The 24,686-nt window shown below is 41.6% G+C and overlaps 1 protein-coding gene across 1 annotated transcript; it reads left to right on the forward strand.

Moving 5' to 3' along the window:
- The first annotated feature begins 203 nt into the window (after positions 1 to 203).
- On the forward strand, positions 204 to 19,661 carry LOC119725387. Its single transcript, XM_038196793.1, has 23 exons — positions 204 to 240; positions 1,377 to 1,733; positions 3,327 to 3,710; positions 5,385 to 5,501; positions 6,050 to 6,544; positions 7,274 to 7,387; positions 8,201 to 8,314; positions 8,839 to 9,207; positions 9,627 to 9,737; positions 10,264 to 10,377; positions 10,728 to 10,962; positions 11,376 to 11,497; positions 12,113 to 12,208; positions 12,903 to 13,250; positions 13,595 to 13,717; positions 14,492 to 14,614; positions 15,132 to 15,249; positions 15,354 to 15,425; positions 15,754 to 15,825; positions 16,280 to 16,351; positions 17,011 to 17,082; positions 17,409 to 17,504; positions 18,266 to 19,661. Exons 1-23 carry the CDS (start codon positions 204 to 206, stop codon positions 19,434 to 19,436), a joined length of 4,932 nt encoding a protein of 1,643 aa, XP_038052721.1. The 3' UTR covers positions 19,437 to 19,661.
- The last annotated feature ends 5,025 nt before the right edge of the window (positions 19,662 to 24,686 follow it).

The raw sequence follows: 24,686 nt of genomic DNA on the forward strand, positions 1-24,686 counted from the left end.
CATCACCGAATAACACAATTAAACCATTAAAAATTAATAACTGATTGATCGATATTCACCTGCTCGTTTTCATGTGGATGAACTGGGTGTGCATGTGCCACAGTAGCACATTCTTACGCTGTACCTTTGTCTCTTGTTTTCAACAGAGCACATAAGGGTCCAGTGTTGAAATGCGCCGCCTGGCCCTTATTTACAGCGCGCTAATGGCGCAGGGCCTGTTTGTGCTTGTCGTCGAGTCACGTAAGTACATAGCAACCAGACATTGCAGCTGTATAGAGCGTTTGGTATGATAGTGGACAACGATGACTCTTCCCAAAACGTTTATGGATTGATGGAAAGATATGCAAGAATTCGTTTTATCAGCCTAGAAAGTAATTATCTGTTATGGTGGAGATCCGTCTTTGTTGTCGCCGTACTGTTTCCGAGTTGGAATAGGCTTGGGACCAAATGACGTCACGCTTTGTCTATATGTGCGCTTTCCAATGTGGCACACGGGCCCTGCTTTGCTGGCGTCCCGACTTTGCTCCCATAGGAAAGCGCATATGTGACCGGCTCCACAAAAAAAGGGTATTATGTCGCAAAAAAAATGTAAAATTGAGTTATTTGCATGGTTGGAAAGCCCACAACGTAAGCTTTCATTTGGTATAATTATAATAGATGTATTTGACTATTAATTACTTCCTTGGAATTCAAATTACACAACTGAGAAAACAGGCTTTGAAATAGCTGGCTTTGTTGAAGAACAACACCGAGTGGTTGTTTGTTCCAATTTGTTCATCAAAATCAACATTTCTGTGAATGAAACCTGAAACCGTAGGTATTAAAGATGCCATTCATGACCAAAAATGAAAATCACATTTTGATGAAATTTTCACCCTCTCAATGTTGAGTAGGCCATTACACAATAATGCTCAGCGCGACTTAATACCTTTTTTTTTTGTGGAGCCGGTCACATTATGTAAACAAAGCCATTGCGTCATTAGGTACTAGTCTACTGATTGTACCTTGTGTCCAAGTGGCACAACTTTATGTCCCAACATGTGAGACTTTATTGGGAAAACAATTAATGAATGACTCGATCTTCTTTATTTTTTTTTATTTTTGGAGGGCCGAGGGGCTGCGACGGGGAAATTTATTTTCAAAATTTGATTTACCTTCAACGGTCCTAATTTCTATTAACACAATGTACTAGCACAACTTCTTTTTTTATTTTTGAAATGACTGAATTGATCATGAAAAAGCATGTTATACACAAATTACCTAGAGTCTTTAATTATTCATAGGTTTGAGTCAGTTATGATTTCATTGAATACCATGTTGTGCGCCGCGTGAGACAAGCTTTAAAGGATTTGCCTTTTAATGTTGTTCTTTAACAGAGATCGTGTATGATTGTCACGACGTCTCCCTGACTGAAGCGAATCAGAAGGTGTCGATTTCAACTCATGGCTGGAATAGCACAGACATCGACTCTGGCCCGTCCATATTGACATTCTTCTGCTGGAACCTCACCACTCAAAATGAGCGTCAGTTTCGAGCAACCTGTCAGTACCAATTAACTGAGCCTGATTCGTACTTCTTTAGCCTTTACCTCAACTTCGGGAATATTTTCTCTAGTTTTGATTGGTTTCCTAGAGAGTTTGAGGCCACGGGACCGCAGCTTACGATCTCGGTTGCCCTTGCTGATCCCTTTGCGTCCATGGCGTGCAGGATCCAATCAGTGCCCGACACAGGCGGTAATTATTCAATACGCATAGTCGACTCTCGTTAATACAAACTCTCGTTTAATAATACAAACACTGTTAATACGAATTCTGGTTATAACATACATAAAACGTTGGTCTCAACTGTGCTTTATGTGCACATGCAATGAATGGGACTGATGTTCCTCTTAATACAAAATTCTGATATAACAAACAATTTGGCTAGGTCCCGCTGAGTTTGGATTAACGAGAGTCATTTGTACCTTTATTGTATTTGCCCGACACCAACGTATGTTTTTTTATCATATACTATTCTTGTATAGATATCATGAGGTCATTTAATCCGGGATACCGACTTCCTGTCATCTGAACCCGAACTGTTTTTTTTTGGCGGGGAGGGGGGGGGGGGGGAGGTGGGTGTTGTTATCTGAACCCACTTAGTATGATGCTTATAATCGCTTGTCGAAAGACAATTTGAGTGGATTCCGCTTATGTTCACACGTAAGGGAATCTATAATATTTTTAAAATATAAGTCGACGTACGTGGTTACGTCGAAACCGATTTCGGTCTGTGTCCGGTGCAAAGTAATTGTGTACGAAAACAACAAGATGTCATCTCAAATGACGATACCAGCTGATGACGGGGTGAATCAAGAGGCCAACGGGGGCCATGCAACCACCCTTCCCCCCCCCCCCCCCCCCAAAAAAAACCCAGCCCACTTGGGTTTTTTAAGCGACGTCGACAAAAAAGGCAGCCACAGCGTACACCACCATCTTTTCCTCGAAATTAAAATTGGTAAAAGTGGTCAGAATTTGCCTCAGATCGCACCAGAGCATTTAAAATCTGAAAAAAATAACAATTCAAGGCCCTTAAGCGGGCTCCCAACCCCACGCCGTACATTTTTGGACCCACGTTTTGGTAAGAACCAATATTTTTGCCCCCTTTCCCACCAAACAAAATGTGTTCTGGACTGATGAAGGCATTTTGCTTTTTTCTCTTTTGTCTTTTTTCTCTAGAATGACCAATGACAATTGATAATGGTGCAATAATAATCAAAGCCATAATTGGAAGTGGATTTCAGAGCCAAGTTGTTTTGATCTTAAAGGGAATATACATCATTTGCTTTTGCTGTAATTTTCAGAAATGGATGGAATTGGGGGTGGGAAATATATAGCAAATATAGTTACACTGACTTATTTGAGGTTTTGGGTTCGAAAATGCTATAAAAACCAAGAAAAACAATCATTTTCCTGTAGTCTGGTTCCCCGACTCCATATAAGAAGAAACAGAGCAGTTTACTTAAGTTGGGGAATTGTAAGGTCAGGGAACCAGTCTAGCTGGCTTGTACCCGTTCATAGGTGTGTAATCGATTGCAAACAAGTGCGATGGTCAATTGGGGCCAGTATTTGATAAAAAAGCCAGTTTTTTCCAACGCTGGTCGGCCGACCAGCGTTGGAAATTGATACAAAAATACCACTTTTCTTGAAAATGACAGTATACCAGGTGCCATGATTTTACAGGATGCTTAACACTGTCATTCACTAACAGTCCAGCAAGGTATTTCAAAATGATTTGGTAGTTTTATTTTCTGATGTTTGCAAATGTTGTATGTTAATCTGTTACAGACTCACTTTGCGGTCCCGGAAATATCAACTTGACAGACGAGTACTTGCTCAACATCTCTGAACCTGCTAACCGCTTGTTTAAAGAGTGCGTGTGGTTGGTTACCAGCGACCCCGATAAAACCATCTTCATCGATGTCTTGAGGTTGGATCTCCATCACTACAGTCAGCGGTTGGCATTCGGGCGCGGCCACGACCCCACCAACGACTCTTCTCAGTTTCTGGCGATCGATTCGACCATTTACCAGCCGATCATTGGCACAACGTTCTTTTTGACAGGAGAGACTCGCCTTTGGATCACTTTCTCTTCTTCTCTGCACGACGACAACGGCAACGACCCGGCGACACAAGAGTTGCTTCTCCGGGCGGAGAATTACACTGGAGAAGGTAAGAATAGGCGATTAGACATAAGCCCCGCCCCCCTTTGATTGGTGTACATTTCATTGTCGTCTGAACCCAACCAGATTTTTTTTGGGTGGGTGTTGGTATATAAATTTACCCATTTAATTTGATGCTTATCCTCACTTATCGCATGAAAACTTCGGTGCACTCCGCTTATGTTCACTCGAAAAGATATCTTTAATAATTTTTGTATATATATATAATTCGACGTGCATGGCTACATCAAGTCCAATTTCAATCTTTGTTTGCTGCAAAAACACCTTGTATAAAAATAACAAGTTGTCATCTAAAATGACAAAACCAAATGATGACAAGGGCAGTTCCGGGGGGGGGGGGCAACGGGGGCCATGCTCCCCCCCCCCCCCAAAAAAAATAAAAACCAAACCCGAACCCAATTTAGTTTTGTTAAGTGACTTCGCAAAAAGGCAGCCACTGCGTAGGCCTACACCACCATCTTTTGCTTGAAAAAAATGGTAAAAATTGTCAAAAATTGCCTCAGATCGCACCACAGAGCATCTTAAATCCCCCCCCCAAAAAAAAAACACGCCATACATTTTGGACCCACTTTTTTCAGGGGGGGATGTTTGCCCCCCCCCCCCAACAAAAATTGTGTTCTGGATCCCCCCTTGACTGATGAAAGCATTTTGCTATTTTTCGCTTTTCTTTTGTGTCTTTACCTAATTATTCTCTTTAAGGTTAGTCGCCTCTGAGTAATGAAAAGTAATAGTGGTGCAAAAATAATAAAAGCCATAGTCTGTAGTAGATTTCAGGGCCACGTTGTTTTTATTCTAAAAATGTTCCTTTGTTACAGACTCACTATGCGGTCCTGAAAATATCAACTTGACAGACGAGTACTTGCTCAGCATCTCTGAGCCTCGTAACCCCTTGTTTAAAGAGTGCGTGTGGTTGGTTACCAGCGATCCGAAAGCAGTCATCTATATCGATGTCCTGAGGCTGGATTTACATGACTACAGTCAGCGGTTCGCATTCGGGCGCGGCCATGACCCCACCAACGTCTCGTCTCAGTTTCTGGCGATCGACTGGACCGAGTACCAGTCGAACGTTGGGGCGACGTTCTTTTTGAAGGGCGAGACTCGCCTTTGGATCACTTTCTCTTCTTCTCTGCACGACGACAACGGTAACGACCCGGCGACACAAGAGTTGCTTCTCCGGTCTGAGAACTATACAAGCGAAAGTAAGAACGGGTTACCTCGCCACCAGTGCTTCCTTTATTTCCAACCTCGTTTCCAGTAGTAAGCCCGGGATGGGAACCCTTTTCCCCCTGTGTCCTGATTCGATACCGCAATTGGCTAGTAAATGATTTATATCGTGTACTTGGTGTTGTCATTTCCAGCGTGCATTACGTGTTTTCACGATCATTGTAACTATAACGTCCACGCCTTAAACAAAAACACATCACTGAATTTAAAAAAAAAGATCCAGAACGATACTTCTAATACAAAAAAACAGTGGTGACTAACCTTGAAGAGAATAAATTCTACTTAAAAACACTCAAAAAAGGAATGCGAGGCTGAGACGGTTGTGTGGAATATGACTACTCTATTCATTTATGAAATTGACTTGGCGGTTGAATTTGTCATTCACCTTAAAGTTGCATTCACAGTTCCCTTTTCGATATTTTGTTTTCTCCAAAATCAGTTCATTGTAGATCGGGTCAGATCTTGTGCCGGAAAGACTCCAAGTGTCTCCCTCTTCATACTTTCTGTGACGGCAAGAAACACTGCTCAGATTTTGTTGACGAGGCCGGAACCTGTGGTGAGTTTTGAAAAAAAAACTATCATGATAAAATCTGCAACAGTTTGTTGCAAAACAAGTTGCAAACCTAGAAAGCGACATTTTGAATATAGAACGTTAGTTCGTTTTGTAAACTACACGCAGTTTCAGAATAGGTCTCTATAGTCTTATCCTTTTTACAGTTGCATTGGTTTAAATTTGGCATATTATTATCGTCCCGTTCATAAGTATATTTTAGTACGAATAAAACCATTTTACCATTATGTATAACATGTATCAGTAATGTTAAACTATTTTAAGCCGGTCTCATCAGACACATTACAGTGGCTGCCGGCTTGGTGTTTTTTCCAAAGAATTCAGAATCACTATAATAATAAAAACACCTTTCCACATTCGCTGACAATGAATTTGAAACACACACTTTGTGCATGTTTCAGTGCCATTGTTCGGTCGAAGAGGAGGAAATGACATTTTGGGACACGATCGATTACCTTTCCGACATGCATGGTTTTCAACGTCATGTCATCATAGTTCTTAACAAGTTTGCTATAATTATTTTTCTTCTTCAGATCGGTGTGGGATATCGGACATCTCTCTACGATTCGGCCAGCCGATCACGATCCTGGCCGATTTCGAAGGTTTCCCAGCGTCCGACGATTACTACGCCTGGGACATAGACTACACCGGCCACTTCGCCATCTACCCGGGCGAATCCGAGACCATCCCCAACGACACCTCGTCCGGTGACGTCATCGTAAGCAACTACACCGGGGTGGATTCCCAGTTAGAGTGTGTCTGGATGCTGACCGAGCCGCAGGGAACTCGTATCAAGGTCCGAGTGGCCGAGTTCGAGGGACCGGGATTAATCATAAAGCTGGGGAACGGCCTCGATCCTTCGGGCGTTCCAGGGGTAGTGCTTGACGCCAGCGACGGATTCATACCGCTGCCTCTTGAGGTGCCATCGATCGACTCCGGAGTGTGGATCACACTGGAAGAGTCGTATAAGGGCTCGTTTCGCTTTAGTTTTAAGCTCAGGCTCGTGTTTACAACATACAACATAACGGGTACGTTTTGCTTCCTAGAACACAATAAGAGCAAAAGGGCTGCTTGTTTCTAATTTTGTGTTTTGAACAACGATCAAATTACGGCTTAAAACTAATATTTATATTGATATCTATCTTCAGACTTGATTTCTGTAATACTGCTAGAAACAGCATGGCACCACGCTCGCGCGCAGGTGGTACGCGCGCTAAGTGATCCCTCGACCAATCAGGGTTGTTAATTACACGCGCGCCTCAAACCAAGAACGCGTGCAACATGTGCGTGACTTGGTCTCCGTCTCCGACTTTTCAAGGGATTCTAGGTCCCAGACCTGGGAGATGTCCTGATTCGAAAGGCGAATTTAATAATATCACAATTATCGTCAACGCGTAGAAATGAAAGCTTGTGTTATCGTGTACAAATAATGATTGTTTATGAGTGCAATGGCCTGAATAAATCCTCGTCATCAGTCTGATCGGTAGTGGGGTGACCATGCAATGGAACTTCCATTTACCGTTGAATTGAACTTCTCTTTTTGCGGCCTGGCCGTGGGTTTGGACGAATAATTCAATGACACGTGATCAACGACCCACCAATCAAATGAATGAGAGTTATTCAGGCGTTGCATAATCTCTACCGGAAATGATAAAAACATAATTGTGTAGTTACTTTAATACCAGTCAAGAACGAAAGTCACCCTTTTTTCTTGTCTTTTCTATTTTTTTCTCCTATTTTCCTCTCTTTTTTATCAGAATGTGACGAGGGTCACTACCCTTGTCCGTCCGGCTTGGACTGCCTAGACAACGTCTCCCATATTTGCGATGGACATAAGGAGTGCCCCGCTTACGGGGATGAGCTTGGTTGTGGTAGGTACCGTTGAAGCGTTATTTGTCTACCCCTAAACACTTTGGGACACCTTAAGATTAAAACAGCTCAGTGGTTGAGTGGTTGAATGAATGAGTTGTAGATAGATATTTATATCTATGCTGTCACTTCGTACTAAAAACAACTTCTGAATAAACACAAACAAAATACTATTTAATTTAGATAAATATACACTTGTATACACTTGTATTAATAAAGAATAGAATACATACTTAAAAATCTCCAAAATAACCAAAAACTTAATCTTAAGAGTGAAGAGCATGGAGGCATTTCCAGAAGCCGGGTGCTCGTAGAGAAACGCCTTACAAATTACAGGGACGGACGAAAGAAAAACACATACTAATCAACACAAACATGAGAGGAAACAAAGACAGGACAAAAGACATACACACGGACAGACAGTTCAAAGTATTGCGTAAAGAAAAACAAGTATTATAATGTAAAAAAGAAAAAGAAATACAAATTGAAGAAAACTCAGATATAGTATTAAAGTGGAGAAGCTGTATAACATAATGGATAAAGGTCTCTTATAAAAACGTTTTACAGACGATTTTTAGCTGGTTAGACGTCTGCATAAGCGGTCGTGGGTTTGAGTCCCACCCGAGTAACCTTGTAATTGTTTTGTCTCGCAACACCTCTGTCATCATTTTGTTACAGTGCAACTGTGTGTAAAATTTACTTCGGTGAAGGGCAGATTCTATATGTTTGAAACCATTTGTTATCATGTTGATAAATTGTAAATTGTTTGTGTCAAATACCCTCGAAGAAAAAAAGAACACACGTTTTCCAAACAGATGAGTGCAGACGGTGGGAATTCAAGTGCGCCCTCACGAAAGCCTGTGTGCCAGGTTACAAACTGTGCGACGGTAATGCTGATTGTGAGGACCACTCTGACGAAGTGATGTGTGGTAAGATGTTGTATTTTTAGCTTCGGGATAGCAGCTCAACAAATCATCATGTCTCTCCGTTAGTTAGTTAGTTAGTAACAAACGTTGACATTGTCTATTGCTCCTACATATTATGACCGATTTCAACCAAACTTTGACAAAAGTATCAGTAGCCCAGCTCCAACATGTCACATGACCAAACTGGGGTCAAAAGTCATCAGGGGTCACTGTGGTCAAAAACCTAACATTTTTAGACAAAACACTACTCCTTCCAAAACGTAATCGCGCAATCACGTGACTCATGCATGAACACGAATTCGTTGACCCGCAGCTTCCGAGATATTTCTCATCGATGCAAACAAAAAAACAGAAAACTTATAGAAATCTTTGCAGAGTGACATCTAACTCAAAACTGGAAGCACATTTTGAGGAATCTATAAAATCACGCACTGAAACGACAACCAGTGAATAAGACATCACAGAGTTTAGTTCTCGGTCAACAAGTTAACTTTACTTCCCGCGACATTTTCTTGACTTCGTTGCAGGGTTTTGTGGGAATGAGACTGTCAACCTGTCTCAAAACGAGACCTACGTCCTACGGCACGACGACTCCGACGTGGCGTGCCTGTGGGTGTTCATCGCCGCGCCTGGTCGGAAAGTCCAGGCCACCATTCGCCATCTGGACCGGGCCTGCAAACTGACCTTCGGGAGAGGTTACGATTCGACAAGTCCAGTAAGGCAGGAGATCATTCGAGAGATTAACGTCAACAACTACTACCAGTACACTACGAACTCATATCCGAGGTCTATTACAGCAAATGTATCCATTATGTGGATCGACATTGATTGTGGGTACTACTATGCTCCGACTGGTGACGTCTTACAGGTCGACGTTCGTCAGTACACAAGCGTTGGTAAGTGTTTCGCAATTCTCCGCAAGTTTCAGAGCTGGAATTTACACCAGAATTGCATTGGAGATCGGTCACAGACAACAGCTTATAACATGAATAAACAAGGTCGCATGCAGACAAAACCTCTTTGAGGAAGTGCTCCGACTCAGATGGCCTAACTCTCAATTTGCGTAATTTAGTTCGCCTGCAGAACTCGCACACTTTTAACCTCGGGTACATCGGCCTTTTAGCCACTTTAATTGCATGCATGGGTTATTTGACATCACTGTGAGAAACAGCGTTTAGAACATTATGAACAGATCAAAAAGAAAACCATTTTACCATGACTTATCCGTGGGATGCATTTCGCGGATTGTGTTTTGGTAAAACACTTGCCCGCACATTCTTTGTTTTTAGAAGCTAGTTTACTGTCGTAACTGCAGATTGTTCTTCTGGCGAGTACACGTGCCCTTCCGGACTCAGCTGCATCCAGGAAAATGCACTGTGCGACGGGCGAGCGGACTGCCCGGAATATTTGGACGAGATCGGTTGTGGTGAGTTTTAGAGCCAAACCAAGACTTTAATTCACTAGCTGTTTAAAGAATTCAAAGGACGCTTCCTTGTTTCACTTACTCTTATTAACGTTCATTGTCAACATAGTTCAAATGAATCAAATTTGTAATCTCCAGTGCAGCACACTGTCAAACTCTTGGTCTTTTTATCCTTTATCAAACTCTGGTGGCAGCAGACAAAGTCCTTTTTCGAACTCTTAGTGGCAGCAGACAAAGGCCATTCTCGAACTCTTGGTGGCAGCAGACAAAAATCCATTTCCAAACTCTTGATGGCAGCAGACAACATCCATTTTCAAACTCTTGGTGGCGGCAGACTACGCCGTTTTTTCTAACTCTTGGCGGCTGCAAATCACGTCCACATATGACGTGGACCGGACGCTCTTGCATACGATTTCTTATAAGTCATCGAAAGTATATTGTTATTTAAAGAGACCGTAAGCAATAAATGTAATACTTTTCTTTTCTTTAGAGGTTTTGTTTAACCTGCCTTTGGTTTGCTATGTGTTAGGAAACTGCTCTACGAGTGAGTTTAGTTGTCGTTCGGGGCAGGATTGCGTCTCGGTTGATAGCCTCTGTAACGGCCTAAACGACTGCCCAGATTTCTCCGATGAGTTTGAATGTGGTGAGTTTCTGGGGAAAATGCGTCACCAGAAATAATGGATGATTCATTTTTCTCGCCAAATGTATTTAAACGATTTGGTAAATTGATTACTTGTCGAGTTTTGGCAGTTTATGGTGTGCCCATCCTTCATGAATAAAGGAACCAGATCTTGTTCATGGTCCAGCTTACGCCACGTATCCGTAACTACCATCCTGTTTATATATAATTGTTTGTAATAACATTGTCATTGACGGTGATGTAAACAAAATTCAATTTAAAATTCAACTGCACATGCAAAACTCAAATGCAAAACATTTATTCCTGACATGTTTTGGTAAGATGCAAATTGTTGTCTCTTATATTTCCACCAGCGCCATGCGGTGACTCTTACATTGACGCATCAAGCCGTGCGTCTACGGTTCTAATCTCACCGGGTTGGCCTGGGAGAGAATATCCCCGAGATTCGCAGTGTCTGTGGTTAATAGTGGCAGAAGTGGGATACCGAGTCACGTTATCTTTCCTTGAGTTTTTCCTGGAGGAATCCTACGACTATCTGTATTGTGGTGACGGTGACAGGTTCCAAGACTCCTTTCTTACGGTCACAGGGTAAGAACGTAATGTTTAAACATGTTTTTAAGATGTTTGTTGGCGTTTTCTTTCGCGTACACATTTGTTGAGTTGTGTAGACCTAAATCGTGTTTTGTCGTGTTGGGGTAAGTTGGGGCTTAAAGTCGTAACATGTGCTGTGCTCTGCTGTATTGATGTATCGGCTTGTCCTGGATTGTTTCCTGTTGTGTTTGTTAGTATGCTTTGTCGCACCGTGTCATGCCGTGCCTTGTCCCATCATGTCGTTTGGTTTCGTGTGTGTTGTTTTTGGTCTGCCATGCATAGTCGTGAATTTGTTTGGTCACTTAATCGTATTTCAATGCAGTAGCTACTTAAGCCGTTGAATACAATAGCGATGTCTTTCATTACAACAAGGTAACTATATTAATGCTTTGACTCTTATTTTTTTGTAGGAGTCGCTTCCCACTTTCCGTTTCAAGCACAAACAATACAATGTTCGTGAAGTTCACCTCGGATTACTCCGTTCAAAAAAGTGGGTTTCAGCTTCAGTTTGAGCAGAAACTTGCACCAACAGGTACTGCTTCGTTTAATATAGCAACCTATGTTTGAAAAATGGCTCAATGTTATCATTAATTTACGTCTTTATTTGATATTCGAGGCATTTGAAAAAATACCTTGGACATTAATTTCAAAAAGACAAGATTTCAGAGAATGCAATGTGAATATAAAATCGTATGATACATTTTATAATTATGCCCTCTTGGATATCTGTTATGTGTCACTCAGTTGTCAGCTTGTTGTTTTAACTTGGAGCCATTTCCATTGCGCGAGCACCAGGGATTGACGCCATGCGGCTTCTAAGCACATAAAAAGGCTTATCACAGAAGCTATCGGCTTGTAAAAAAAAGTTACCAACCAAAATTTCGTGTGATGTATGTATTGCTCGTGACTGGTACTCTGATAATTTCGGCTTAGTGCATAGCTTTTGTTATGCAGTAATGTCTGCTTAGAAAGTCTGTGAAATTATATAGGCCTGATTCAAGCACGCCATGCGCCCTTCCTTGGCTCTCGTAAGTACGCCATCTTAGAAAAGTCTGGTGTTGAATCTATGGAACTCAGTAATATCAATGAACAGACGGATAGCCAGAAGTGTTCCGTGCTGACTCTAGTGTTTGCGTCTCTCTGACAGTTTCCTGCGGTGAAGGTCAGATCGCCTGCAAAGCGGACCATCTGATCTGCGTCAGGAACGACAGCTCCGAGCAGGGCCTCCAGCTTTGCTCTCAAGGTAAGAAATTATTCATTTTAACAATTAAAATAGGGAGCAAAATATGCTTTATATTCCTCTAGCAATTCGACCCTACAGTTTGTGGGGGGACGTGCAATGTCGGAACACAGAGGGCATATAGCCAGCCCCTCCCTCAGCTCAAGGCCGGCACTGCTTGTTTAACCTAGCTCAGACCTTCAGACTTTGGAGAACAACAAAAAGAAAGAACCTGTTAATCGATCAAAGCCCATTGAATACCATCGAAGAGGCCCTATACAATATGACCCTAGTGAAGTGCCGTGGCTTCGTGGTCTGGAGCATTGAATTCGTGGTCTGCAGGTAATTCTGCAGGTTGTGGGTTCGAGTCCATCCTGTGGCTTTGGTGCGTGTTACCTTGGCTTTGGGCAAGGCACTTCGTCACTCATTGCTTCTCCCCACCCAGGAGTAAATGGGTACATGTGAGGGCAGAGATGGTTATTGTGGTTGATTTTTAGCTGCTTTGCGCCAAAATGGCAGCATTCAGCTGTATACTCCCCAGGGAGCTGAGATGGTATTTGGAATGTTTCATTGGCCCAATGAGCAGGGTAATAATGATGTAGCGCCTTGAGCACCAATACTGGTTGGTACGTGCGCTTTACAAGTACGCATTATTGTTATTAGTAGTAGTATTTTAATACATCACTAGTTGCATAAGGATTTCGTTTTTACATCAAAGGTTCTTGTGGTAGCCGAGTTGTCTACATCTTCGGAGATTACGCAGATCTAAATTCACCCGAGTACCCGAACCCTTACCCCTCCGACATCGCCTGTCAGTGGGAGGCCAGGTCGAAGGTCATCCTGGTATCGATAATGGAGTTTTCGACCGAGCCCTCTCGAGATGTGGTCCGATTTCAGGGGAGCACGCTTCACGGGGGAGAGACCGTAGCTTTTGTGCTGGACGGTAGCACCAAAGTGCGGACGATAGCCTTCAACTCGACGTCCGTCTCCATCAGCTTCAGTACCGATTCCACGGTGGAGGATAGCGGCTTTCGCCTGCGTCTGTTCAAGAACTTCTCTGCAAGCGGTGAGCGGAAGATATTTTTGGATTTAAAATCGCAACTCGAGACGACATCTCTCAGTATTTGGGAAAGAAAGACACTGTATGAATGGAAGTGTCTTTTCGGACGAACATAAAATGAAGCAATAAAACAGGGTACAAGATGAAATAAGATCACTCTAATTTTAGATCGAAATATCCGCAGAGGAGAATCGATCATGTAAAGAATCAAGTAAAAAGTCAATCTATTCGATTGAATGAAGATCATCCTAAATGCTCTTATCCGTAGTTTCAAAGGGTTGGGCTAATTTGTTTCACTCTTTGAAAATACATGTATTAAAGAAATCATTTTTTTTCTACTTATGCTAAAGTCAACACCTCCTGTCCCGATCCTGACCTCTTCGATTGCGGGGACGGTTCCTGTTTGTCCCCCAACGCCAAATGTGACGGGTTTAAAGACTGCCAGACGAACGGATTGGACGAACTTAACTGCGGTAAGTCTTCTCAAGCATTTTCTAAAAACCATGGAACTCCTTCAACCAAATTTAAGACTATTTTGTTTTTGCAGCAAAAACAAAGAAGTAAAGTTGCTAACTATAAGTTTTGTGTTTGACTACGATTCAAGTAAAGCTTCAATTAAACCCTGAAATGAAAGAAAATGTTTTGAAAAAAAAGGAAGTGACCGGAACGGCGGATACCAGAGATATCTTGATGACATTTTGTGCACTCTTTTTTTTAAATTTGCTTTCATGTGCATTACATCGCCTATCCGCTCCGTTCACAAGTACCCCCGTCACCGGCAAAGAGAGTACAGTTGGGGGTGACCGACCGACGCCATTTTGCCGACTGCAATTCATTCGCTGCGAAGCGCGGCCACTGCGTGTACTTAGTACAAATCCCCTGGTGTACACGCGTCACACACAAGGAACGGTGCGCGTCAACCAGCGAAATGTCCCGCCCATGGGACGTCGTTGCTAGGTAAAAGGGCGCCCTTTTTCGTCGGCGCACGGAGCCCATATCTAAACATCAACAGATAAGCCTATTAGACTTATGGAAGCCAAAAGGTTGACTTTTTATTCTTCCCCTGTAATGTCGTCGAAGATACTGTCAAAAGGTCAATTACTCAAAATCAGTAATAATGATTTCCGATTCAGTTAATTGATTGCACATAAATCTATATCTTGGCAAGAAGAAATTACGAGGAACAACATTGATTTCCCAATTACATTAAAATGGCTCTTGCTGGCTTTTTCTTTTTCAAATCCCAGAGGATATAACTTGCCCCGAGTTCTACCACTGTCAAGATTCTCTGGAGTGTATCCACTGGCCCCTGGTGTGTGACGGCACACCAGATTGCCCTCACCAAGACGACGAGACAAATTCTCAGTGTGGTGAGTATCGTATTTTGTTTCCCAAATTCAACAAGACATTCGTTTTAATTCCTTGCGGTTGTAACAATTTTTTTCAAATTTAGAGAGAAAAAGATGGAGTTTTCTTTCATTTCCAAGCAGGTACGATCAATCAAACAACAGGTTAGCTCTTTCGGAGGTGGCAGATTAAAATTCCTTCCCGTAATTGTTTTGGTAGAAACTAACACTCAGAAGGATAATGGCACAGTGACGTACTAAGATGACATATGACAAATGACATATTACAAAAGACAAAACGATAGGCGGATATACGACAAATGATATCTTTTTGAGAAAAGAATCGAAAATAAATGTCTACGTTTTGATTGAACAGTTGTTCACTTATTGGTGTTCACAATCAAAATAGCAGCCACAACACTTTAGTCAATAACGAAGTGTCCGATGTATATGCCAGTATCAAGTCTAGTGAATACAGTTCGAGAAGGCAAAGGATGACGATTTTTGACTTCACAGTGTTTGTTTGTTCATTTTTTTTTAGATCAGCGGTGCCCGAGTGGCTGTCTGTGCGACGTGCATGAAGGCACTGTTCACGTGAACTGCAAGCATGGATGGAACGATTCCACACTGGCCAACCTGGTCAAGAGGACGGGCCACCTGTAAGACACCTGCAACCTAATCAATTAATTAGCGTTCTTATTAAGCAATATTAATTAGCCAACCTTGGGAATTAACGGCTTGGTTTGCTTTTCGTTTCTGACAGCCAACTATCGGGAGCGAACGCCAGTACTTTAGACAAGGGTCTCTTCAAAGATTTCTCGTACCTGAAGTCACTGTAAGTGGACAATCAATTTTAATAGAACATCTTTTCCTATTATTATTATATTTTTTTTATTTTATCATTTTGCTAAAGGTACACTTCTAGAAGTAACTGGTCTAATATCAAGATTCACCCTTGCCGCTTTAATTAAATAAGATTCTGTACTGATGACATCACACTTTGTTTACGTGTGTGATTTCCGATGGTGCTCAGTGGACCTTGGGCCCCCACTGGCTCCACAGGAAAATGCACATGTAAACAAAGTGTGACTCATCAGAACAGAGGTTTATTATCAAAGTAAGTGAATGTGACAAATTAAGTTATTGATTATTTTATTCCACAGACTGCTGAACAACAACAACATGCACACCATCCAACCGGGGACCTTTTTTGGTCTGACGAATCTCACCTTTTTGTAAGTTTTACCAATCTTAAAAAAACCTTGCAAATGCTGGCACCCACTTTGCATTGTTTCTGTTTATAATTTGCACCTGCCAGAAGACAACATAAACAAAACTTTGTCAAAATGACGCCTCGAGCGTATCGATTTACAAGTGACACGGAGCAGCATCATTTTGGTCAAAGCAGAATGTTGTCTCCTCTAAAAGTCAAAGGACTTTTAGTGTGGGATGGAAAAGGGGAAGAAAATTGTAACTCTTTGAGTGGACGATGTGGTTCACATTCGCTCTTTTTAACTCCAAATGTCAGATTGAGTTATCTGGAAGCCGTTATTCTACTGATCTTTTTGAAATTCATTCACAGAGGGGCTCATCTTTACATGATTCTAATTTATATCACATTTGAAACAATATTCTGTTGTGATTTTACTTTATTTTTCATTTTTCAACTTTTCTTTTTAAATGCTACAGAGACATTTCCAACAACAGCATAACCAGCATTGACGCTAACTGCTTCCTGGAACTGCACAGCTTGGACGTCATGTAAGACAATTGAAAGCTATGGATAACCATACTTTGAACATTAATTCCTTACATTCTAAAAACAAATGTCGATATTGTTTCCTTTTCAAACAAAGTAAAGTCTGTAACGTTATTGTCATTTTCAACTACCATTTCACTGCGCGGGAAGATGCAAAGGCCTACTTTCCTTTCGGTGAAGGTGATCCGCCAGCGTATTCTTTTTTTCCCAAACGACATCCGTTTTCCATCTTCTGATTGGTCCATTACATGCATATCTAATGCCTTGTTCTCCTCAACTCAAACCCAAGATAGGCTTTACGTCTTGTAAGAAATATCCCTTCCTCACTTTATTTATTTAAAAGGTACAAAAAGAAGAAGTAAAAAAACGCCGATTCGAGCTCAAATCACCTGATACTAATTCAAGACTACTTCCAACCAGTCCACAAATCAGCTGTCAATTGTCGGCGATTTAAACACCATTATTTCTTGTTTTCTAATGCCTTGGACATCATGAATATGCATAATGCAGAGAGAGCGCCCTCTTTTGATATTGTCCGTTCTCGTTTGGAAAAACAAATTATTTCGCGACCCGCCATCCCATCGCAACCACATGCCACTTGAGTCTCTCTTAGAGTTTGTAAATCAATCTAATTGAAATGTATCTTGCCTCCTATCTTTAGAATTGCAACAGCAATCCCCCTTCAAGTTATTCAGGAGAAGGCCTTCGATGGTCTGAAGAAGGTCCGAATTATGTGAGTCACTTCTTCAGACTGCCAGTTTTTTCTTTCTAAAAACAAACAGTATGTTTGTGTTTCAGCCTTTAATCTAATAAATTAATTTCTACCATAACAATATTGTACCGGTTAACACTGTGGTGGACTAAGAAACACACGTAGAACTAGAATAGTAAGTATGCAGTCAATAACACTCCAACACCGAAATCAAAAGTTACATTTTGCACTGTTGGTCATTTCTGAGTGACAGTTTACAGTTTCTATTACATCATTAATTATGTGTGCACCCTGATGATAGCGATTGTCAAAATGAACGTTGAACTTCATCCTTTTTTTTTCTTTAGGGTTTTGATAAAAGGTAGTGCATCCAATGACACCGCCGATGCAACCGTTAACGTCATGGACGGCGCTTTGACGGACCTACTGAGCTTGGAAAAACTGTAAGTCCTCGTGAGCTCAATCAATCAATGTAATATCCCGAGCTTATTTTATCTGCAATAACGCGCCTTCTATTTCGTTGGATGTTTGTCAAAAGTGGTTTTCGTGTTGGTTTTGGTAATATTTGTTAGATAGACACTTTTTTGATGATGATTGATGTTGCTGAAGATAGGATTTTCATTCAGTAAAGTTTTATTGTAAGTGTTGAGGTTTGTTAGAAGTGTGTGTGTGTGTGGTTTTTTTTTTTTTTGATTTGTTCCGAGATTAAGTAGTACAGCTGCAGATGGGTGATGGGATTGTGTCTTTGATGATACAAGCATGACATGTGGCACACAGTCAGAGTATGTCATGAGAAAGATATTTGGTTATAGTGCCATCACAGATTTGTCCTTTGAAAAAAAATGTAGGTAGAATAACAAGCAATGATAGCCATTTTGAAATTTTGAAAATTGCTTGTTATTCTATCTATATGTTTTCAGTGGACAAATCTCCGATGGCCCTATAGCCAAATATCTTTCTTATGACATACTCTGACTGTGTGCCAAATGTCATGCTTGTATCATCAAAGGCACCAATTTCCACAAATATTTCCCCTGATCTGCCCCACTGAAAGATCTAATGGTATAATGTTTGTTCTGGAGACACTTTGGTTTGTCTGTAGCTAGGATGAGGTTGTACTGCTCGGAGTAACTCGAGAGAAATTAGTAGCCAGTGAAACTTTCATGTTAAATTAACAGTTTAATTTTTGTCATTTTTTGGCTAGGTACGTTGACGACTATCGTTTGTGCTGCGAGTTCGTTTCATCAATTGGGTTTGACGTGTCGAATTGCATCACTACGGAGTTGCAACCCCCGCTGAATCTGTGCGGAAGCCTGATGCGAAACACCCTCCTGCGTGTTGCCATGTGGGTGCTGGGTCTGAGCGCCCTCATTGGCAACGCGGTGGTTATTGTCTGGAGGTGTTGCCAGGGCAAAGAAAAGGGCGGGAAAAAGACTCACTCTTTCTTGGTGCTGAACCTGGCTGTGTCCGACCTCATGATGGGGGTGTACATGCTCATGATAGCCGTTGCCGATATCTACTTTGGTGAAAAGTATTCCCGCGTGGCAAACCAGTGGCGGGCGAGTCCGGTGTGCAAGATAGCTGGGGTGTTGTCGGTTCTCTCCAGCGAGGCTTCCGTGTTCTTCGTCACCCTGATCAGCCTCGATAGCTTCTTCTGTATCGTCTTTCCCTTCAGCCGGATCAGGCTCCGGGAAAAATCAGCCACGATCACCGTCCTCGTGTTGTGGATGGCTAGCGTGGGTCTGAGCATCGGCCCAACCGTCTTCGTGGGCTCAGACTCCGAAATCTACGGCCTCTCTGATGTCTGCATTGGCCTGCCACTGTTGACAAAACCGACGAGTTACGAGATCGAGGAGAGCGATATTACCAACCCAGTCGGGACCGATACCATCCAGGTCCCCGTGGGTAAAGGCAAGCAGCCTGCCTGGATCTACTCCATCATTCTCTTTCTCGGTGTCAACTTGCTGTGTTTCCTGGTCGTCCTGTGTTGCTACGTCGCCATCTTTGTCAAGGTCAAGCGAACTGTCTCTCGGGTGCGCAAGACCGCGCACCGCGACCAGGAGATCAAGATGGCGGTCAAGATGGCGCTGATAGTCGGGACGGACTTTGCCTGCTGGATGCCGGTCATCATCATGGGAATCCTGTCGCAGACTGGGGCGGTGGATATCAGTCCGGATATGTATGCCTGGATCGTAGTCTTCATTCTACCCATCAACTCCTCCCTCAATCCGTACATGTACACCTTCTACACCGTCGCGGCGAGTCGGCGTCTCGCTAAAAGCACCGAGAGTCAAAAGACTCGATTCACGACTGAAATGAAGACCAAATCTTTGGAAACTCTGCACTCAACCATATCAGATACTAAATCATCTTAAACATTGTGATATGCACAAACTTGTAATTGCTTTTTTTTATTTATCAAAAAAACAAGCTGTTTCAAATTACTCACATTTCATAACTTATTCTGACACTTTTACGTGGATTAAATTAATTGTCATTCTTCTGTAGTGGGCTTTATAGCCTTTTGACATTATTTATCTGAATTGTTGAAACTCAAATACGTTCTACATGCATCCCTATGAGAATTGTTTTCGTTTTGCTGAAAGAACACTTACTTTTTTGTGATCCGTGGACAGAACTTTAAAACGGTGTTCAAAATGCCGTAACTTGAAAAGTACATGAGTGATTTGAATCATTCTTGTACTAAAAGAAAGCTTAATGACTGGGCTTTTATATCCTAGACTTCATTCAAAAATTGGTCCTGCCATTTGGGTTTCGGTTTTTTTTTACTCACCCTGTATGTAATTTGTGAATCAATGGGATAGGCCTAAGTACAATGAGTAATCTGTTTGTATATCTTGTGCATCTTGATATAGTTTGCTGTGTTTAAAGGCGTGTAGAAAGCCGATAGCTTTTTCCTAACCGTGGCATTGTAATCTACTTTTCACCATAACTTCATCTTGAATATTTGTTTCACAAACGTCACACCAAAATGGATTTTTACACGTCAAAAAGTATTTTCGATAACAAAAGACGATGTTAAATGATTTATCTCGAATAAAATAATATTGTTACTTAAACTGGAAATTATAAGTGAAAATGTATTTTCATATGAATTACCAAATGTAACTTTATATGCCTTTGCAATTAAAGTAAGTATTAGAATGCTGTAACACTACTGTTTTAGTCCTTGTAAAATACATAACTGTTGTAAATGCTGTAAGGGAAAAATACTCTGAAATTAAAAAAAAAAATAGAGTACACAATTTAATTGGTGTCATGTCTCTTTTTATACGTTTAGTGTAGGTTTGTCGAGTAATCGTTAAAGGCCTTTCACTAAAACACTAAGCACATGTAAAATTCTCAAACACAACGGACAGCGGCGTAGCTTGGGGGAGTGGTGCGCACCGCCTCCCCCCCCCCCAAAAAAAAATAAAAATTCCATCCCCCCCCCCCTGGAAATTTGGCAACCGGAAAATAGCACAGGCCTTTAAGTTACCATTATTAGCGGGTGGTTCATAAAGTTCCTGTTGTACACGTTTACTGTTAATTTTCCGGAAAAAAACCTGTTTTTCGCGATTGTTTGTCTATTTTAACCTCCCGTGGAAATGGAATAGCGCCACCTTTTGTTTGGAATTTACCATGATTTTCATGCCCCATGGGAGATGTTGTCCAGCTCAGACCCCCCCCCCCCTCCCTCCCCCCTCCTCCACTTTTTCACTTTACGGAGGCCTGGTGTGCGGTGGCAAAAGACCAGTCTACCTTTCTGCACTGATGAAATTGGGTGCCGCTTTAACATCCAGTCCCCCGTTCCCCCCCCCCCCCGACCCACCCTCGCCCTAAGATGAAAAACCTGGAACGTCGCTGCCATGTAATAACATGCAAAAGGGATGACATCCAAAATGAGAAAGACTTCATTGTCAAATTACCACGGTGAATTGACAGGGACACTTTTCTATCGAAGTGCTCAGATAAACACTTGAGAAAACTGTACCCCTTCATCCGTCCTTATTAGCAGAAACCTCTCCTTCTGTACAAGGGCTTGTAAACATCATTAGCCCCGCATTATTAAACCTTGGTAACTGAGTAACTACTACCCCTTGCCTCATGATGAATTGACTCTCGACCGTAAACACAAATCAAAAACACAAAAAAGAACGCTGTAAAGTTGAGTCGTTTTGCGCTAATTTATCATCGCGTCGGTGACAGGCAAAAACCTCAAAATGAACGAATTTTAGTGAATCATTGCCAAACCAAACGCAAACTCCCGTGTATAGTTACACACACATCTACGCCTGAGTACTACAATGTTGTGAACATTTTTGTCGAACTTTTGAAACTTTTTTCCTTCATATTCTTGATGTTAAGTACACACAGAAGGCCTGTGCGCACGGTTTATTTGGAAACTATAGTTGGAATACAGATTGCCATTTACTCAAGTAAATTTGATACTGTTTCCATCAGTGTCAACGTCAAAGGGTTCGATGAGACGAATCGTGCCTGAGAGCGACGTCACTGCAAATCAAACACTACCTTGACAGCACTTTAGCTGCTCATCCAATCAGAAACAGATGGGCATATAGACGGTTTAATTAAGGGTGCGTGCACGGCTTACTGTCGAGGTCGCTAAAAGCGCTGCCGCATATTACTGAACGACTACAGAGCAGTGTAACGGGATACAACTCCAAACACAAGCTTTGTTTCTCTGTTTGCTTTGAACAGTCAAAAACTCGAGACTAAACACGAGCACCGGCGACTTTAAAATCGGACTCCGTTAAGGTGAGTACATCATTCCTCATTCTCCTGTACAGTGTATTGAATGAAGGTTTAGACGAAATATCATTCATGAACTCCTTCAATTCACTACGACGGCGACCATAATCCGTTATCATGTGCCCTTCCTAGAGCGTTAATGCCCATCATCATCATCCGTTTTGATTTAAGCTGATATCTACTGGCTAGCCGATTTGAGAATACAATTCTTGTTTTGTTTTCATTTTCTTTTCAGAATGACGGGTTAGAAGAAGAAAAATGGAATTTGGACGTCTGACTTTACCATGCGCTGTTCTCCTGACACAAGTACTTCTTATTGTCGCATACCGTAAGTGGAGTTACAGAGTATTTGTTTCGTGTTTTAGTCTTTAAAAAAAAAAACAATTTAGTCACATTTCACAAATGCCTCACCTAGCATCGTTTGAAATGTTCTTATGTTTAAACCTCGTGAAAGTGGCAAGCTTTGGGCCACATTCGTGAACTTGTTGCCAGCATATATTACTTGGCAATACATAATGCCTGAGTCAGTTTACCAATTGCTATTGGTGGAGAGCCCGTCACGCGAGTGGTTTTAAGCCGCCTCTAAATCACCGCTGCATTCTGCGCCACTTCGCGTAGTACACGCCACGCACGCCAATTTCCATATGCGATTTTACACACTACGCGCGCGAGGCACATACCACAGACATGGCCAGGGGTGCTTCACAAAACATGAAGTAAAAGTGTTGAACACAATCTTTGAACTTCGTGGATGTTGACTTGCAGTGATGCAGACCCCGCATTCAATTGTGTGTTGCAATGCCCATTGAACATTTCGCTATTGGTGCAACTTTTAGTTTTGGGGTTATTGGAGCTTCAGCGCTTGCGCTCTCGTTATTTCTTACACTGTGTTCCCAAGTGAGGTATCAAATTGAACCGGAAAGTGTCCGTGACATAATTGTTCAACTAGAAATGTTCAAGCAAGGATGATTAAAAAATCTGCTTTGTTTCTTTTTGTGGCATGTGTATTTCGCAACACCTTTTCATTATCAAAGCGTGCCAAAACTAGCAAGGCTTACTCATGTAAAAAAAAATCACTGTTCATGTAAATGACATAAGCAATGATTAAAGCAATGCACAAACGTAAGCGCGAGGGCGAATTTCCCTTCATTAGTGAATATTCCTTTTATGTTAGCCTTTTTATTTTCCGATTTTTACACAACTAATTGTTTTTGTCATACTTTTTTATTCCGGTCGCATTTCCGTTATTTCTCTTCAAATAATGTGTATGATTCTGATGTTCAGATAGATTTTTACCTTTTTTTCTTGTGGTTTTTACCTATTTTTTAATCTTTATGCGAGTAAACCTCAGTAAAAACAGCCTCGGGCTGGATGGGCAATATGGATGAAGAAAGTTTAAGGTTAATAATTAATAATTAACAAAACACCATTTAAATCTGATTGATGTTACACGAAGAAAAGCAATTTTCTGGACTGCAATAAGTGAGACAGCAATCGCTGTTTCACTTATTAATGTATACCAATATATTTTCCCTAGCTATCATTATCAGTCGTTAATGAACGTATCTCATGATTGCGAAAAGCAATTTTCTGGACTGCAATAAGTGAGACAGCAATCGCTGTTTCACTTATAAATGTATACCAATATATTTTCCCTAGCTATCATTATCAATCGTTAATGAACGTCTCTCATGATTGCGTTCCTGACAAATTGTTGTTTCTTCAAGTGTAATTTGTAGTTAGACATTGATGAAATACTAAACATTTATCAACCGATGTTGGACCTTCCAAAGTCTTTATCCGGACTCAGTTGTCCTGATGTCGATTTATCTCTATCCAAAATCAAGTGTTGATCGAGGGAACGGGAGAGATCACTCTTTTCCTGAAAGAGCAAAGATGGGAAGTGTGGAAAACAAGGGTGGGGGGAACAAAATTTTGAACCGCTGTGTGTCTTTTTATATGTGTCATTTGGGTTTGGCGCTACCAATTGGGGGTCAGGTTGGCGTAGCAGTATTTTCCTGGGACCTGGGTTCGAATCCCGCCTGGGATGGGCCAATATGTGGATTAGGTTTACTTTCCCTGCCTGATTCCGTGTTTTTTTTCCAAGGATGTCATTTGGTCTTCCTCCCACTACTAACGTTGTAATTTACTTCCACATCTTCTCCCAAAGGAACCCCATCGGAACTAAGTCTTTAGACATTCGTGGGCTATCCCAACCAATTGCCGAATAATCACAAACAAACGGGTGTTTTTAGTTTAGTTTATTTACGACCTTCAATAGAGCATCACTAGTCAGTGTGGAAGAAAAAGGTTTAAAGCAGACAAGAATCCGTCCGCAGATCTACAGTTTATGCCATTAACTCTTTCGAAAGCTTTTTCGTGGGTTTTCTAAAACGATGTAGAAGAGCAGTTTGTAAAGCCCCGCTTAAAAAAAGGAGAACAGTAGTGTCTAAATTGTCATTCATAAATACCTCAGACAGTTTAGCCATTCCTATTGGTCGAGAGCCCGTCACGTGGCCGGTATTAAACGGATGATAAAGACATGGCTAGCTGGTCTTAAACACTTTTCCAGTGTCACAATAAAATGTGGACTCCTAAAAATCCAGTGCCTCTTATCGTTTCATTGGTTGAACGTTCACAATCCTCACGTAGGCATGCGCAACACTACCAGGGAGTTAGAATTTTATAGTTCTAAATTCAAAACGCAACGCGCCAGGTGCGTTCTGCGCGACATCGCGTAGAACATGATACGCGCGCGTCAATCTCCATAAAAGGGTTGTTTTCATCTTACTCGCCAGCTGAACACTCCATTATTTTGCAGGAGGGATGTTTCAAAAAGCATAAAGTGAATT

This window comes from Patiria miniata, unplaced genomic scaffold, assembly GCF_015706575.1.
Source record: "Patiria miniata isolate m_02_andy unplaced genomic scaffold, ASM1570657v1 HiC_scaffold_19, whole genome shotgun sequence".
Lineage (NCBI taxonomy): Eukaryota > Metazoa > Echinodermata > Asteroidea > Valvatida > Asterinidae > Patiria > Patiria miniata.

Bases quoted from the DNA above. Each gene is read 5' to 3' on its own strand.
- LOC119725387 (XM_038196793.1), top strand. From the start codon at position 204: ATGGCGCAGGGCCTGTTTGTGCTTGTCGTCGAGTCAC. The intron at 241-1,376 runs GTAAGTACATAG...GTTCTTTAACAG, and splicing joins TGTGCTTGTCGTCGAGTCAC to AGATCGTGTATGATTGTCAC. The intron at 9,738-10,263 runs GTGAGTTTTAGA...GCTATGTGTTAG, and splicing joins TTTGGACGAGATCGGTTGTG to GAAACTGCTCTACGAGTGAG.